Below are 15,072 nucleotides of genomic sequence, written 5' to 3'. Positions count from 1 at the left end.
GACCTTCTGATCTGGTGCTTCTCTCTTCTGATGGATGCTTGCTTGCTCTTCTCAATTCCTGGCTTCCCTATTGGGTCCTCCAGAGTCCTGAGGTCCCAGCCCCAGGAGCTGGTAGTGAAGGGCCTTGCCAACGTCCTCTGTAGGTGTCCACCTTGAGGTAGTACTGAGCGGTCTGTCCCACATCAAAATGTCCATGAAAACAATTTGGTCAGAAAAGTTTTGGTTTCAGTGAAGTTCTATTTAATTGGGGAAAAACGATTATCAAGTCAAAAAAAACAAAAACAAACAAACAAAAAAAAATTGTCCCGTGTTGTCCCACAGTGTGTGCTGGTGTGAATGCAAGTACAAAATTTTGAGTGCATAAATCAGCAGCTAAGGGACTGTTTACATTGTGGCCTTTATTCTAGATAAAAATCTATTTATTTACAGTCTAATCAAGGGCATGGCAGTTTTGTTTTCCTTTCCTGGAGCAAACATCGGGGTATGATAACCTATCAAATATTCACCCCTGATGGGACAGCCACAGAAGGCAGCGAGCATAGCACGGATCTTGAGCAAATGTAGCTAATCTTGCGTTGTAAGGTCATGTTATTTTTAAACTGGGTGAAGAATGAGTAGCGCAGGGGAGACGGTGTTTGTGCAGCCCTTTTGATTTGTTCCTATTTCTTAAAGCCAGTTTGGCCTTTTTAGTGATCCGTGGGAGCAAGCTGGTGGAGTGGCTGAGTCTCTGTAACCACAAGGGAAAAGGGATGACTCCGAATCCTGGCCCTCATCTGTAAAAATGTCTTTTTACAAAATGTCAGGGAAGGACAAATCTTGTGGGCTCCAAACATCATCCAGTAAGTTGAGTTCAGCTCTGGACTGAAGTCAGATGCTGCAGGACTCCTGTCTGGGTGCCTGTAGGGCTCCTGGAGCTGGGCTCCCTTAGTTGTATTGCCATGAAAATAAGAGTTGTGTTTGAGGTGTGGTGCTCAGCCGGGCGCTGGGAGCAAACTGAACTTTGTATGGTCATTATTACCTTCTCTTCTGGATGCCCTCACTTTTAGCAAAGTAAGGGTTTTCTGAAGCTGGCCTTTTGGAATAATTTCAGACGCTCTAAGGGTTTTCTTTATTTTTTTCCAAGTCAGCTGATCTAAAAGGAGCTGCTAATCCCAGTGGCAATGGAATTCGACCCATTTTCAAGACTTTGATTCTTTTTCTCTTGCTGAAGATAAGAGCCTTATCTTCTGAGTTTGGGTGAGGCATAGACTCCATATTCCAGACAGCAGATCAGCACGCCCTGAGATACTCAAGCCTGAAAGAAAAGTTTAATCTCCTTGAAAATGGATTTTCTCTAACCTGAGAATAGATATAACAGTCTTGTTGTCGAGCATTATATAAATCTTCCCGGTCAGAAGCTGTCTGGATCACAGCTTGTATGCAAAATGTGGAAAAGAAGAGAGGTGCCATGGTGGGTGCAGTTAACAAGAAATTTACCCTTTATTGTTTTGTTAAAGCTGTCTCTTTATGTGATTTTGATTTGAGATTTTCAATTATTTTGTCACAGTTTTGTTTTTCCTTTTACAAAGTCAGAAGTCTTTGTTGTTGTTTAAAAGCATCACGTAAGATGTTAAGTGAAAGTGTCACAGGGCCCTGGTGATCAATGACTGTGTCCTGAATCCCTTTCCTATTTGCAGCTGCTCCTGGATACTTTGGTTATTTGGAGGCACATTTCCTTCATGTTGTGAAACCGTGCATTGGCCATGAGAGTACATTTCCAGAGCTGTTTACCTTGCAGACCTAGGTTACTACCTGCTGCCAGCTAGGCCAAACCAATATTTTTGAAGAGAAGTGGAACTGCATTCCAGGTTGGTTCTGATGCTTTTTGACACGTCAGGTTTTTTTTTTTTTGTTGTTGTTGTTTGTTTTGTTTAAAAAAAAATCAAAATTTTCATTTATTTCTTAATTTGCTTTTTTGGTTTCTATTTTGTAAACAAAAAATGGAAGGAAAATTTTAATTTAAAAGGAAAATTATGTTTCTCCATTAGAAAAGAAAAGAAGTTCAGCAGAAGTTCAAATAACTGCTTGTCCAAAATCTGATTTTAATGAAATGTGACAGTTCCCTTTTAAACATTTGTTGTTGTTGCTATTTTTTTTGGGTTCCCAAACTTTCAGTCAGAACAAGAAATATGGTTTGAGTTATAGTTGCTGTGTTTTCCATCCAAAAGTATGAAGGTATCCCTGTTTTCCTCAGACTAAGGCATCTGAGGCAAAGACCTATGAGGAAAAACGAGCTGAATTTTGCACTGTATCTCAAACACTTGCCAACCTGATCTTCGTGCATCTTATTGAAAGAATAATTGCACGTTGTGTTTTCCATTAATGTAAGTTGTCTCAAGGCTCGGCTCTGTAAGTTCTCCTTCACTCAGACACACATGTTGTTGTCAGTGAGAACTGCAGGATTGGGATTTAGGAATAAGATTTCTTTGTGCTATTAAAAGTGGATTTTGCACTCTTTCATATTGAGTATTCCCTTCTGCATTGAGCTGTTACGCTTCAGTAGGTTTCCTGCCATTTCTCGTGCAAGGTCTGCTCAGCAGAGACGGGTGGTCGGAGTCTGTCCTTGCAGGGAAAAGCATAAAATAAAATGAATATGAAAACAAGGGGAAAAGGTGGGAGTCAGTTCTGCTGGTGAACTTGTACAAGCCAGTTACAGCTGTCAATAAAAGCTTTACATCTTTGTCTTTGGAAGCAGGTAAACTGCCCTTTTGTTCTCTCTATATTTAGCTTTCTTTTGCTAGTAAATACAGATGATAGGAAATAAATGAGAGTAAAGGTATAAAAAGGCAAACAAAAATTAAACACCTGATCATGTAGCTGATCTGAACTTGCTATCGTTATGATGGCTAGGAGTAAGATTTTTCCAGATGGTTCTCCCTAACAGTTTTTACTCAACCATGTTATTTAGTAGCTGCTTTTCTTCAACAGGAGGGCCTTTCTCAGAGACACTCAACTGAAAAGAGCAGAACAGATTTTTTGAAACTCTCACGAGGTAAAACACTTGTCATGAGGAAACAATGAAGTGGACTTGTGGAGGACTGCAGAGGATGGTGCCCTGATGCGTTTTAATCTGGTGGGTGAAAAGCTGTATTTAAAAGTTTATGGTTAAATGCTGCTGTGCTTACAAAGTCATACATGGCTTTAAAGACTAGACCTGGTGAAGGCAGCATGCTTATTCGTAAAGTAAGACATCAGCTGCCCTGTCAGGCTGATGTGTTATTGATTAACAGATCAGAGGGATCACAGAGATTTTTGAGGAATTACAGAAGTGTGCTGTAAAGCACCAAGGCCATCACTATGCAGGCGAAGTCCAAAAAAAAAAATGGCAACAACTCATTTGTTCATTTTTACTTTGTGTCGTGTTCCTGTAAGTGGGAAGTATCTGGGGAAACTGAATTCCTGCAGACAGGGAGGCAGACTTTTTTCCTCTGACTCACAGGACCATTTAGTTGGGAAAGACCTCTAATATCATCTAGTCCAACCATGAAGTGTGCTCAAGGGAAAGCAGCTTTCAATGCCCATAAAAAAATAAAATAAAGTGTGGTGGTCTGGAGGGTCCCATGAAGTAGCTGGAAGAAGGTTACTTGTGCAGAGAAACTGCAGAAGGAAGCAGAGAGCAAAAATCCAGGTCTCAGGGGCTGAAAGGATTAGGGAGAGGACAGGTCAGTTTGCAGCAGCACAACAACAGAATGGGGTAGCTGGAAAACAACCCACAAGCAAGAGTGCAGCTGGAAGGACATGGTGGGAAGCCAGGTGTAGGGGCAGTCCCTTTTTAATTCCTGTTCTTGATTTTCTTAATGCCTGGAATTGTTTCCAACTCAGAAATATAAATCATCACGGTTTCTGTAAATTCCTGATTTTTTTAAATCAATTTAGAGTTAGTTTGGTTGTCTTTAGGAAACTCAGGGAAGAGTAAAGTTTCAAGAGAGTCCTAGGTTATTTGGGCTGTTGTTGCATCCACTCTCTGCTCTGCTGAAACTGGAATAGTGCAAGGAAGGCTCACAGTTTACCCAAATGCAGTCAGGTCAATGGTAGGATAATAAGTAAAAGAAAGGTCAACAGTCAGCAATGTTTGGCTTTTTGGATAACTGTCATTCTCTCCATCTCTGAGGAACAAGCAGGTGGAATTTTAATAAGCTTTGTTTGACTTGTCACTAAGTTAGGCAAGCAAAGGCAATGGTTATCAATTTTTTATGCCACATGAAGGCACTCTGAAACAATAAGAGAGCACACAGGCTTCAGTGTGTGCTGGTTGCTCAAGATGCCACTGAAATGGAAGAGGAATTGCTACAGCCAGACTTTCATCTCTCTTTTTAATCTGTATGTATTAACTTCTGTCGAAGGACCAGTTGTCAGGAGCTGTCAGGTCCTAGGTGTTGCAGAGGCCTGATGCTTCCACAAAACTTGAATCACCATGTGCAAGTTCTAGACGGTCATTCTGTGCAGGCAGAGGATATAGTTGGTATTTCTATCTGTGCAGAGATCCTGAACGAGTATATAAAATCGTCAGCTTCTGCTAATGCAGGATTTTTGTCTAGAAAAAAAGAGGATCTGGCAAGACTTGAATGTGCAATCATTTGAGATGTAACTTTTTTTTAATTAATCTTCTACGCTGTGGTTGGAACTGTCCCAAAATTCTTTATCACATCTACAAACAAATTTTTACCTCTTCTATGAGGGCTTAAGTTCTCTAATAACAAACTGATACTGTATGGCTGGACTTCAGGAAAAAGAAAAAACATCTGGTGAGTTGGGAAGGGTGAATCAGAATGCAGCTCCCAGATCTGAAGGTTTTCTTTTGATCTACTGTGAACTTCTGCCATTAAATTTTAAGATGATATTTTCCCCAGACCTTGTCTGAAAAAAAAAAAAAAAAAAAAAAAAAACACCTACATGGGGGAAAAACATTCTGGCTGTGGCTTAAATAACAGAAGTCAAGAGAGCCAAGGGGTAAGGCGTGTATTTGATTCTTATTCCTTTCAGCTTCTCTTCATACACTCTGGTGAAGATCAGCCCTAATTTTGAAATTCTTGGCTTGTGGCACTTTGCATCACAATTACTGTGGTTTTTAAACATTGTGGGTTTTGCTTGAAATGCTTCATTTGATCTGAGATAGGCTGAGAGCAGCAGATCTGCAGGTGTGACTGAGCACGCTTTCTCTCCTGCAGCAGTCCAAGAGGAACAGGTGACAAGGGATGTCTGGATGCTCTTAGTTCATTTGTAAGGGAACAAGATCATTTTAGGTTATTTCCCCCCTCTGCTATACCAAAAATAAAAAGTTGTGGTTTCTGAGGTAATGGGTTTGATAGAGCTGTTAGCAGTATGTTGTGGGGGAAACAAATGTTACCCATCTTAAACTTAGTGTTGCATCCACTGCACTGATCTTGTTTGATAAACACCTGATAAGAAAATGGATGGGGACGTTAGCTTAATTCCCGTGCTTTTGAAACTTTTCCTCCAAGTTCCTTGGGAAGCAATTGGACCTTCCCTTGAAATGGAAGGCAGCATTTCCAAATCACTTCTGCTAGCTGAGGGAAAGGAGAGCATTTGTCTTGTTCCCTGTGGCAGCAGAGAATTTCAGTTTTGCTGCCACCTTCAACTACTCTGCTTTTCCCCTCACGATTTCTGGAGTGTGTTTTAGTCAGGGCAAGGCAGGGTGGTCAGAAATCAAACATGGCCTGACAGATGGCTGGGGAGATTTTCAAAAGCGTCTGAAGGACACTTGGAAAAAACCTCCCCTCTGATCTCAGCTGCAAGGAAGGAAGTCCAAGCAATTCCTGTGGGCTGCTTTTTCCACTGATCCCAATCCAGGGGAGATCTGTGCCACCAGAGCTCTGCTGAGTTGGAGGCAGTTACCTGGGACTTGCACTGGTGTGGAGCTGGGCCAGCGTGCCTACAAATGAGCTCTGATCTCCTGTCTTCCAGTAAGAACAGAACGGGCTGGGGGTTTATTTATTTACTTATTTTACAGAGAACTTGGAAAGGACAGTCTTGTTATTGTGATGGCTGTAAAAGTTGACGTGGATGTGTGGATAGATCCTTTACTGGGTTCTGTGAAGGCAGCTAGAAATTGCTAACTTTGGGTGGGGAGTGTGTGGTAATTGCTGGGCCAGGTACAGTCTGGAGAGTCTCAGCTTTTTTCCCCTTCTGTCACAGACTTGAAAAGTTGCTCAAAATGTAGGAATTCATAAAATTACCCTGCCTTCGTTTTCAGAGTCGTAATCCAAATTTGTCCTTTCAGCATTAGGAATCTCCATGCATTTGGAGAACTTCCTCTGAGTTCTTCCAGAAGAAAGCAGTGGGCTGTCCCTGCACATCCCTGTGGTGGTGGCTGTGCAGAAGTGTCTTGCTGCTCTCCTGCTCATGGGTTTACTGCAAAGCACTAAGCCGGTGTGGAATAAAACAGTGCTAAGCCACAGCAAGGGATGTCCCCTGATGGGCACAAACAAAATTACAGAGGGCAAGCTACTCCTGTTTCCCATTGCCAACGTCTGCCACCGTGATGCCAGGCCTGATGTGATCTGTTGCTACTTCTGCTGCAGGGAGCGTTGCAAAATGGCAGGCTTGCAGCATTTCCCTCCATGGAGGGCTGTTTAATTTGGCCTGGTGACAAGTTCTTCCCTTTCCTTTACCAGACACTTCCTACTCTCCAGGAGATAAGCGCCTGCAGCATGGAAGTCCTGCAGAGCTCGGTGGCTTCTAGCAGAGCTTCCCAGCTGGGACGAGCAGCTTCAGGAGCTCCCTTTTTGGGGTGCCACCTAAGCAGGGCCTCAAATACTGGCTGAGCACTTCTTTTCTGAAAATCAGGCAGTTGGTTTTAAGCCTCTGAAAGCGTAGGCACTTAGTTTTCTTTGAATATCTTAGCCTTGGGGATTTACAAAGCTACAGACCATTGACTTTGATTTTACGGTACAGTGGTACTGTATGATGAATTTCATTTCTGGTGTTTTTCACTTGTAAACAGTAAGAAAAAACCTTCATTTTAATGAGCACTTTCCTCTCTCTGCCCTATTCCCTATCTGTGTAGGGTATAGAACAAGTGAATTTGAAACAAAATGCAGTCTGCCTTTCTCTAAACAGCTATGCCAAATAAATCCAATGGTTAGGAAGCCTGACTTTTGTTTACTTTTTAATGTAATTTCCTAGCATCCGAGCTGTTCTTGTCTGAGTGATCATCTGCCTTCATGGCTTTACATTCCTGGCTTCTCTGATATGTGTCCTTCCTCCACAGCCCCTGTCCAAGCTTCATTTCCTGAAGAGATGATACAAATTCGAGTCATGTACTGGCAGGCAAGTTTAAAGCCTATGTGCTCTGGTTGCATTTCCAGTAAAACCATTGGTCTCTGTTTTCCTTTCTCCACTCATCTACTTGTTTGTTTGTTTGTTTGTTTGTTTTTTGTTTGTTTTTTTACCATCAGCTCAACCTCTACAGAAGGTATTTGTTAAATGCAGCACATATTTAAGATCTGTAGCCACAGAAGGCCTGCTTGTACATTGACAGGCTTTTCTGAACTGAGGCTTCTGTTGGGAATACCTAATACGTAAACTGTTGACTCTAAGGCCAGTAAATTAATTTCTTTTTAGTGCGCTGGCAGTGAGGTATATATGGCTTGCATGCTTTTTCCTGGTTTTGGTAGAAGTTCCTTTTGCCTTGCGTTGGTGGTGGAAGCTTTGGAACATGGTTCTTGCACTGAAGGAATAACCTTTCTGATCTCATAAGGTCTGAGGTGGGCTTTATCAATCAATTCTCATACAACATGGTTGACAAAAGGGAAAAACAGCAGGGTAGAACCCATAGCAGTAGGGAATGTGGCATCCTTGCTGTGGAGGTGATAAAGGGAGGTATTTTTTTTGGCTGTTGTTCCCCCATACAGCACTTCACCTATAATATACGGCTGCCACAAGAGATCTGAGCGTGTACTGCAGATCCCTGACATATTGAACCCAGTTCATGATGTGGTCTTACAGCTGTTTTCACCTGCCAAAAGGTGCTGCTGTGTCCTTTTTCTGCTCACTCCCATCCCTCTGTTTCATGAACGGCCTCACAACAAAAGGAAGGAGCTTTTTAGCTCGATCTGTCTGCCTCGTGCACCTGCATTAAAGCTCCTGTGGTGGAAGGAGAAAGTGAGGAATTGGCAGTCAGGGTGTTTAAACTAGTAGCATGGGCTGATTCTGGCTCAAATCCATGTGTACCTGGTGCTCAGTGTGACTTCTCTGCTGGTAAAAAGGGAGTGCAGGATTAGTGTTTGGTATCGCCATAACAAAGGGCAGTGATCGTAACCTTCCAAACACCGTGTGTAGCAGCATAAAGCCAACGTGACGTGAATTGTGGCTTTAAAGGAAAACTAGTTTCTGAATTGCATGTGTGAATGCACGTGTGTTTGGATATTAAGCTGACTTCTCTTGTGCAGGGTGTCTTTGCAGTCCATTCACTTACAGCCGTACCTCTGCTCTTTGTACATCCATTCTCCCATGTGCGTCTCCAGCCTGGATCACCACAGGCTAGAGCCAGGCATGCAGAGGACTATTTAGCAAAAAAACAATTCCCCATAGATCTTTGCTAAAGAAGTAAATTCAATGTTTCCACGTCTCTCAAGCTTCTTCTATGAGTCGGAACAATTGTCAGGTATCTTCCTGTTGGAATAAAGTTTCTTTCCTAAACTATGCTCTAGTCCCCAGGAAACATTGTTGGCTTGCTTCTCTGAGCTCTGCACACTTGCGAAGCTCATGGTAAATCTGAAGTCTTCTACGGTCTGTCTTCAACTATATTCTGTCCGTCTCTTTCCATCGTCTGGATTCAGGCTTTTCCTATGCTTTTCTCGTCCGAGTCTCCAGTATGCTCTCCATCACAGAGGGCACCCAAGCCTATGGTCCTCTCTCTGTCTCTTATTCTGTATGCCATGGTGCAGCTTGGTGCTGCAACGAGCTGTGCAGGAAATGCTTTCAAGTGATGCTGGCATCAGCTCAGGCTAATCTCAGCTGTGTACAGAGAAGTCCTAGTTGGTACTGTCAGTGATGAAAAAAGGTTTCCTAAATCCTTAAAGCAGTATATGTCTGGCTGAAAAAAAAATGCAAAAGAAAAAGCTTTTTTTTTTTTTTCTTGCTCTGTGCTAATTGAAGCTTCAATCAGTGGGGTTTCAGAAGATGGTGCTCCATTTTAGTTCATAAAAAATAATAATGTGCATGCTTCTCCCCTAGCCTTTGTCTTCATTAGGCATTTTCCTCTCTGGCTAATGATGACCATGATTCTGAAGACTGCAGTGTAGGGTCATAGGAACTATGATAGTTACAAAGGCCTGCGGTCAGCTAGGAGATGGAACATTTTGCCTTATTTCAGCTATTGTCCAGTAGCATTTTGCCAAAAGGTGTTTTCCTGTTGCAGCTGTTTGTTTTTCCCATTGATGTCTTTTTCATTTTCTTGGGGAGAGGGGGCAGTACTTTGGGACCTGCGCTGGGGCTGCTGGTGACTGTGTACTCAAAATAAAAAGACTCCAGCTTTCTGCAGGACTTAGTCTTCCTGTTCTCCATCTTCCAGTACAAGAACTGGACAGCCCCAGGCTGTCCCACTAACTAACGGTGGACCCCAGGTCACATGTTGGAAGCACACTATGGAGAGAGACTCCGAATTCGCACAGATCACAGGCTGTTACAGGTTCTTGGTCTCTTACCAAGGTATAAGGTGTGAGTTCTGGTGTGTGAGGACTGTCTTCATTGCTGTGGGTGCAGTTTCTCAGCAAGCTTTGCTGTCTTCCAGTAGGTGAAGCTTGTACCTGGCCTATGACGCAACCCCTGCTCACAGACAGACCTAAAGAAAAGTGTTGCAAGGGCTCTAAGCGAGCACCCCTCCAAGGAGGGGCAGGAGGAGGTGGGTCTACAGCAGAGACTTTTAATGGCAGAATAAATGGGAAGGTGGAGGTCAGTGCTGTTCGGTCAGTCCAGCACACCAGCTCTCTCTGTTCTCTTCCCCTGCATTCTGCAGGAGCATATTATCTGCACTAAATCTTGAAGAAACACATACAGGTGGACTTTTTTTTTTTTTTTTACTCTTTTGTTTTCCCGAAACTTCAGCTACCCATCAGCAACTCTCAAGATGACAAGAATTTTGACAGCTTGCAAAGTGGTGAAGACTTTGAAAGGCAGGTTGGAGTTTTGCAAAGTGTCTGCTGATCACTGGAGTTTCTCAAGGACTGGTACCAGGTTGTTGAGCATCAAGGTAACAGTAACTGCTAACAGGGAGCTACTGTGGTCTGATAGAGGTGTTTGACATGCCGAGAGATAGCTCACTGCAGATAACAGGGTTTACCTAGGCATGTAAAACTAAACTGAAGGAGATTTGTCTGAACCTGAAGCAAGGGGTTTGCTTGGCTAAACAGTTCTATTAGATAAGCCAACACTTTTGTGTAGTCTGGAATGAAAATTATACGGTAAATAGCACCAAAAGGTGGAAGTTCAAGGTTTTGGTTAATTATTATATAGTATTTTCTCTACAAACACCCCACCTTTCTATAGGACTGATAGCTAACAGAGCAATTCTTTCATTCCATGTCATTCATGAATCGATTAGGTATTTAAAAGCAAGCATCACTTGAAGCATGTGAGCAATCCCAATGGGTCTATGTGGGATCCATTTTCAGTGTATTGCAAACCAAGCTGGCTCAGCTTAATCGGAGAGGTAGATGGCTCTTTTTGGACACATCATGGTATCAGCCCTTGATTTTAGGGGCTTGAACCCCTTGGTTCACATCCCCGGTTTCTTCAAATGCAAAAGCTGCATTTGAGCAGCTTTTCTAGTGCAATGCAGGCGGGTGCAGCATGGCATAGTGGGGAGCTAGGACTTTGCCAATTTCTTTGCCACAGGACTTGAGGTGCTTTGGCCCTTTGCATGGAAAAGGGGCTCTTGCACATTTCTGTTTGTGGATCACCGGTGTAATAGGATTAACAACGTGAGGAGTGATGTTTCAGTGGGTAGTGGGGAAAAGCATTGGGAGATTTGGGCTGTGATTACCCAGAGGGTGCCACCTTAGCTGGCTGGTGGAGTAGAGGACTGATTAATATCACTTCTGCCCACTGAGGACTCAGGTTTCTCTTGCTTGTCCCATGGCCACTGATTTGCAATAAAAAGTTCTCTGAGCTTCTGGCAAAAGACCCATTATTTCTTAAACAAAAATTGGCTGCAGAGAAAAACTGAATTAGGAAGGAGGCATCCCTGTTCTTATCTCTTTTTTCCAGTGTGCGAGTTCTCAGTTCAATTTTGCCTCGTGCTTTTAAAGACAGAGGCTGTTTTGTGACTGGTGTACTTGTTACTGGACCCTTCTTCCCCTCCCAGAGAGGGCACAGCAGTCGTGGAACTGCTACCTCGTTCACCATCTTAAAGCACAGCTTGGTAATCTTCCCCTTCCTCTGAATTCAGATCTGGCTGAGGAGGATGTTTTTCCTCCTTGTGATTACAACAGGAGTCCTGTTTGGGAACTGTAAAGCCACCGTGGGTACCAGTCTCCCCTGCCACACTGTTTGAAGGTGAAGTAGGTCTCTGACATGGGAAGCAAGTTCTTCTGCAGTTCCTCGGGCTGCTGGAGCTATGTTGATTTGACAAAAACATGTTAAGACAATTCAGTCTCTCATGTGGGGCAGTTCCATTTCTTACATCAGCTCTCCCAGGGCAGATGCCAGCTTCTGTGCCATTTTGAAATCTCAGCACTGAGCTCGAAAATGTCTGTTGGTGTGACAGAGCAACACACTTCCAGCCACCTCTCCTCTCTGGGTTTTTTGCTTCAAATTGGACTGGGCCAGGAGAAAATGGAGACACTTTTACTGCCAGTGTTGCTGGGTAAGAGGAACTGTGTATGCACTGAGAGGTGCTGTTGGCAAAAATCAGTGTCTGAAGTATAGGAGGCCAGGTTTCCTACTTTGTAGCTTGGTTTATCCCTGCTGACAGAGTAGAGCATCAGTATGCTGATGTTGTGCCTCTCAGAACAGGTGTCCATGTAGATGCACTTAAGTCCCTGCAGATACACAAGGGTTTTAGACACTGTCTAGCCATCTAAGCAGGACTGAAGAGCTCTGCTGGAAGGCCATCCCTGCTTGTCTCTTGCCTTTGATAACTATCTCGCTGCTTGGAGCTGGTTCAGTCACTTCTACTGTGTTCTGCAGAGTGCAGCAGCTGGAAGCCCTGTAATGCAGAGAGAGGTGAGTTCAAAGGCACTTCAGCCTGTGGCTATAACAGTCTGCTACAGGAAGAGGTGTCTTCTGCTGGTAAAGCTGTGTAGCCCCTGGTTAGGATTGCTGGTTCAGATTTTGATGAGATACCATCTTTATACATCCCAGGATAATCCTGGCAGGAATCTGTAGCGGGCTGGATCTGATGTGTGTTTTTCTACTGATGGATTAGGACGTGAAGTTTGGATTTGGCATCTTAAATGACAGATTGATGTGTTAGGTGGATGCTGTGTCGCTCATTCAAGGACTGCACAGTGACAGACCCACGAGGTCATACCTTGTAATGCTGAGGTGCCCAGTTAAGAAGTTTCAAGCTCATGGAAAATTGCTGCCCTACTCTGATGGAGTTACAGCACCAGCTGGTCTAGCATCTGCCTAATTCTGTGCTCGTGAAGTGAGTGCCCAAAGCCAACACCACCAATTTCAGTGGTGAGGAGAATGAATATATGTTTTAAAACCAAAAGACAAGGCCAATGAAACCCTTGGGAACTATTTAACCACAGTGCCAGTGATAGCAAATGCCCTCCCCAGAAGCATGAGACTGCATGGCGTCCATTTGTATTTCATGGTGTGTGACAGGACCTACTGCAGGGTATCCAAGACCTAATGTGCACTACAAGAGCTGAGTCCGGTGGAGTACCTGCACAGTGACTAGCTGTGGTGCTAGCCAGCCAGCCCCAAAGGTGTCTTTCTGGCATTCTGTGCTGTGTTCTGCCTTGGCATTGACCCTGGGGAAAGCTGTTTCCGTATTGGACTTGATTTTTTGAGTTTAATGCTTAAAAGAGTTTGTGCCACCCAAGTGGACGCTTGAACTCACAGAAAGCAACGGGGTTGACAAGTAGTTTAATCTGAGAGCTCAGTTCTTATTTCTAACTCCACCTTTGCCAGGGGCCACACGTGTGTTTGAATTCAGCATCTGGTACACAAACTGTTGAACCTTTCCTGCTCAGGGCTTTTCTTTAAGGCTCATACACCTCCTTCTATGGCACGTACAGAAGCAGAAGTCAGAGACTCTCTAATATACATATGCAAGCAGTAAAGCAGCAGGCCTGAGGGAGAATTTAAGGATAAGTGGTCCTAAAAGGCTGACCTGTTGCCTAACTTTGCCTAGGAGCAAGGTGGCTGGCTGGGCTTGTGGCACAAGGGGCTGGGTTTGGTGTTCAGCCATCATTAAGGGTAATGGATAGAGGTAAGAAATTTGGAGAAGGTTTGAAATGCAGAGTAATTAGGGTGTGTGGGCTAATGACAGTATAGGTAATGATCCTATTCTTGCATTATTGTAGGCTTAAATGAGTGTTTAGTTGCCTTTGATTGCTCTTTCTCAGTAGGCTATTCTAGGGAGCAAAATAAATGCAATGAAAACATATTTCTGATCTATGTATAAGCTAAGTAGAGTATTAGAGAACGTGAGGGAGAGGTGATAGGTTTAGTAGAGTGCCTAATGTTTATTCTTCCAAGTCTGTTTTCTGTCCAGTTAAGCTCAGCGTATGTGAGGAAACATCACTGTACATGAGCAGTCTGAGGTACGGGGACTCAGAGGTTCCTATTCCCCTGCTGCATCCCATCCGTCAGCTCTGTAGGAGAGATGGCGCATCCATGGGTGGAAGGGGGCATGGGGAGCAGAGCTGAGACCCCTGTGGGCTCTCTGTAGGGCTGCTTAGCATCACTGGTTTCAAGGTAATCACGCTTCTTCGTAATTCAGTAATGGGCAGAGAGACCGTAGCTCGAAGCTCGTATCATTTAATGCTCATCTGAGGCCCGTGTAGTTATATGGGGATGTAAAGAGCGGTAGGAGCAATAAATAGGTGGCTTGTAACAGTATAGCTGGCTCAGTAAGGAGGAGATTGGGAGAGCTATAAAAAAGAAAAAAAGGAAAAAAAAACACACACACACACACACACCAGGAGTAAGCTAAAAATATAGCTAGAAATGAGAGAAAGCAAATTTTTGAGCACTGGCTTTAGAAACTATTTTAGATGAGTGTAAAAGGATGCTTCAAGTATGTTCTGAGGCAGGTGGAAAGTAACTGAGAAAATGACTGGGAAGCAGAGAGGGGTGAGGAGGTAAAAGATCACTCGTAATTCCGCTCCTCTCCCTTTGGAGGTGAAAGTGAAGGGCTGGGTGTGAAGTGGGGCCCATTCCTCCAGAGATGGGGAGAAAAGGGGGATGCTCATTTCCTCGGGTGCTTCACGACTCCCACTAGCTGCCTTGCCTGTCTTGGTTCCCCTTCCCCCTCTGATTTTTGTCAGGAACAACTATCCGTGGCATTGTTGTGAACAGCCTTAAGAAGTTTTAAGAGTTCAAATTGTAGGAAATCGTGCCCTGGTGTCTTTGGGGTGGTTCTGGTGTTGCTTTCTCTTTGACACGGACAGTGATGGAGCTAATCCAAAGCTTCTCCCTGAATGTAGTCTAAGTGTGAATCATCTTGGGGATATACAAGACCTTGAATTGGTTCTTTATTCATTTTTTTTTTGTTCCTTTCTACTTGTTAATTTTAGCTAAAAGCAAATATGTGTTTAAAGGAGGAAAAAAAAATGCTGGCAAAGGAAGCCAACTGTTAGCAATGTCCAGCTGGATCTCCAGCCTGTGGTGGCAGTACGCACAAGAAGACATTTTTCTAGCTAAGGTTGTTGCTGGTTATTTGGTCTGGAGAGAGTGCAACACAACCCTGGCCCCAGCCTTCTGCTGTGCTGGAAATCGGGTGGCTTTGGGCTGCTTCTGCACTTGTTGCTACTTTGCCCATTATGCAGCCAGCCTGATCTGTGTGCTGAGAAGTGTGCCAGAGGTGTTGTGCTGGGTGGAATTGTGGCCTGCCTG

At 43.8% G+C, this 15,072-nt stretch overlaps 1 protein-coding gene across 3 annotated transcripts in view; it reads left to right on the top strand.

The window, feature by feature from the left end:
• The window catches only part of CPS1 (carbamoyl-phosphate synthase 1), a 177,464-nt gene that overhangs the window by 76,014 nt on the left and 86,378 nt on the right, over positions 1-15,072 (top strand). For all 3 annotated transcript variants that reach the window (XM_068686431.1, XM_068686432.1, XM_068686433.1), the window contains one exon: positions 10,108-10,252. In XM_068686431.1, the coding sequence (XP_068542532.1) occupies positions 10,130-10,252 (123 nt within the window). In that variant the 5' untranslated portion in view covers positions 10,108-10,129. The remainder of the gene's footprint in view (positions 1-10,107; positions 10,253-15,072) is intronic.

Source organism: Anas acuta, chromosome 6, assembly GCF_963932015.1.
Source record: "Anas acuta chromosome 6, bAnaAcu1.1, whole genome shotgun sequence".
NCBI lineage: Eukaryota > Metazoa > Chordata > Aves > Anseriformes > Anatidae > Anas > Anas acuta.
Note: the sequence above shows the minus strand (reverse complement) of the source record. Positions and strands in the feature narration are given on the sequence as shown.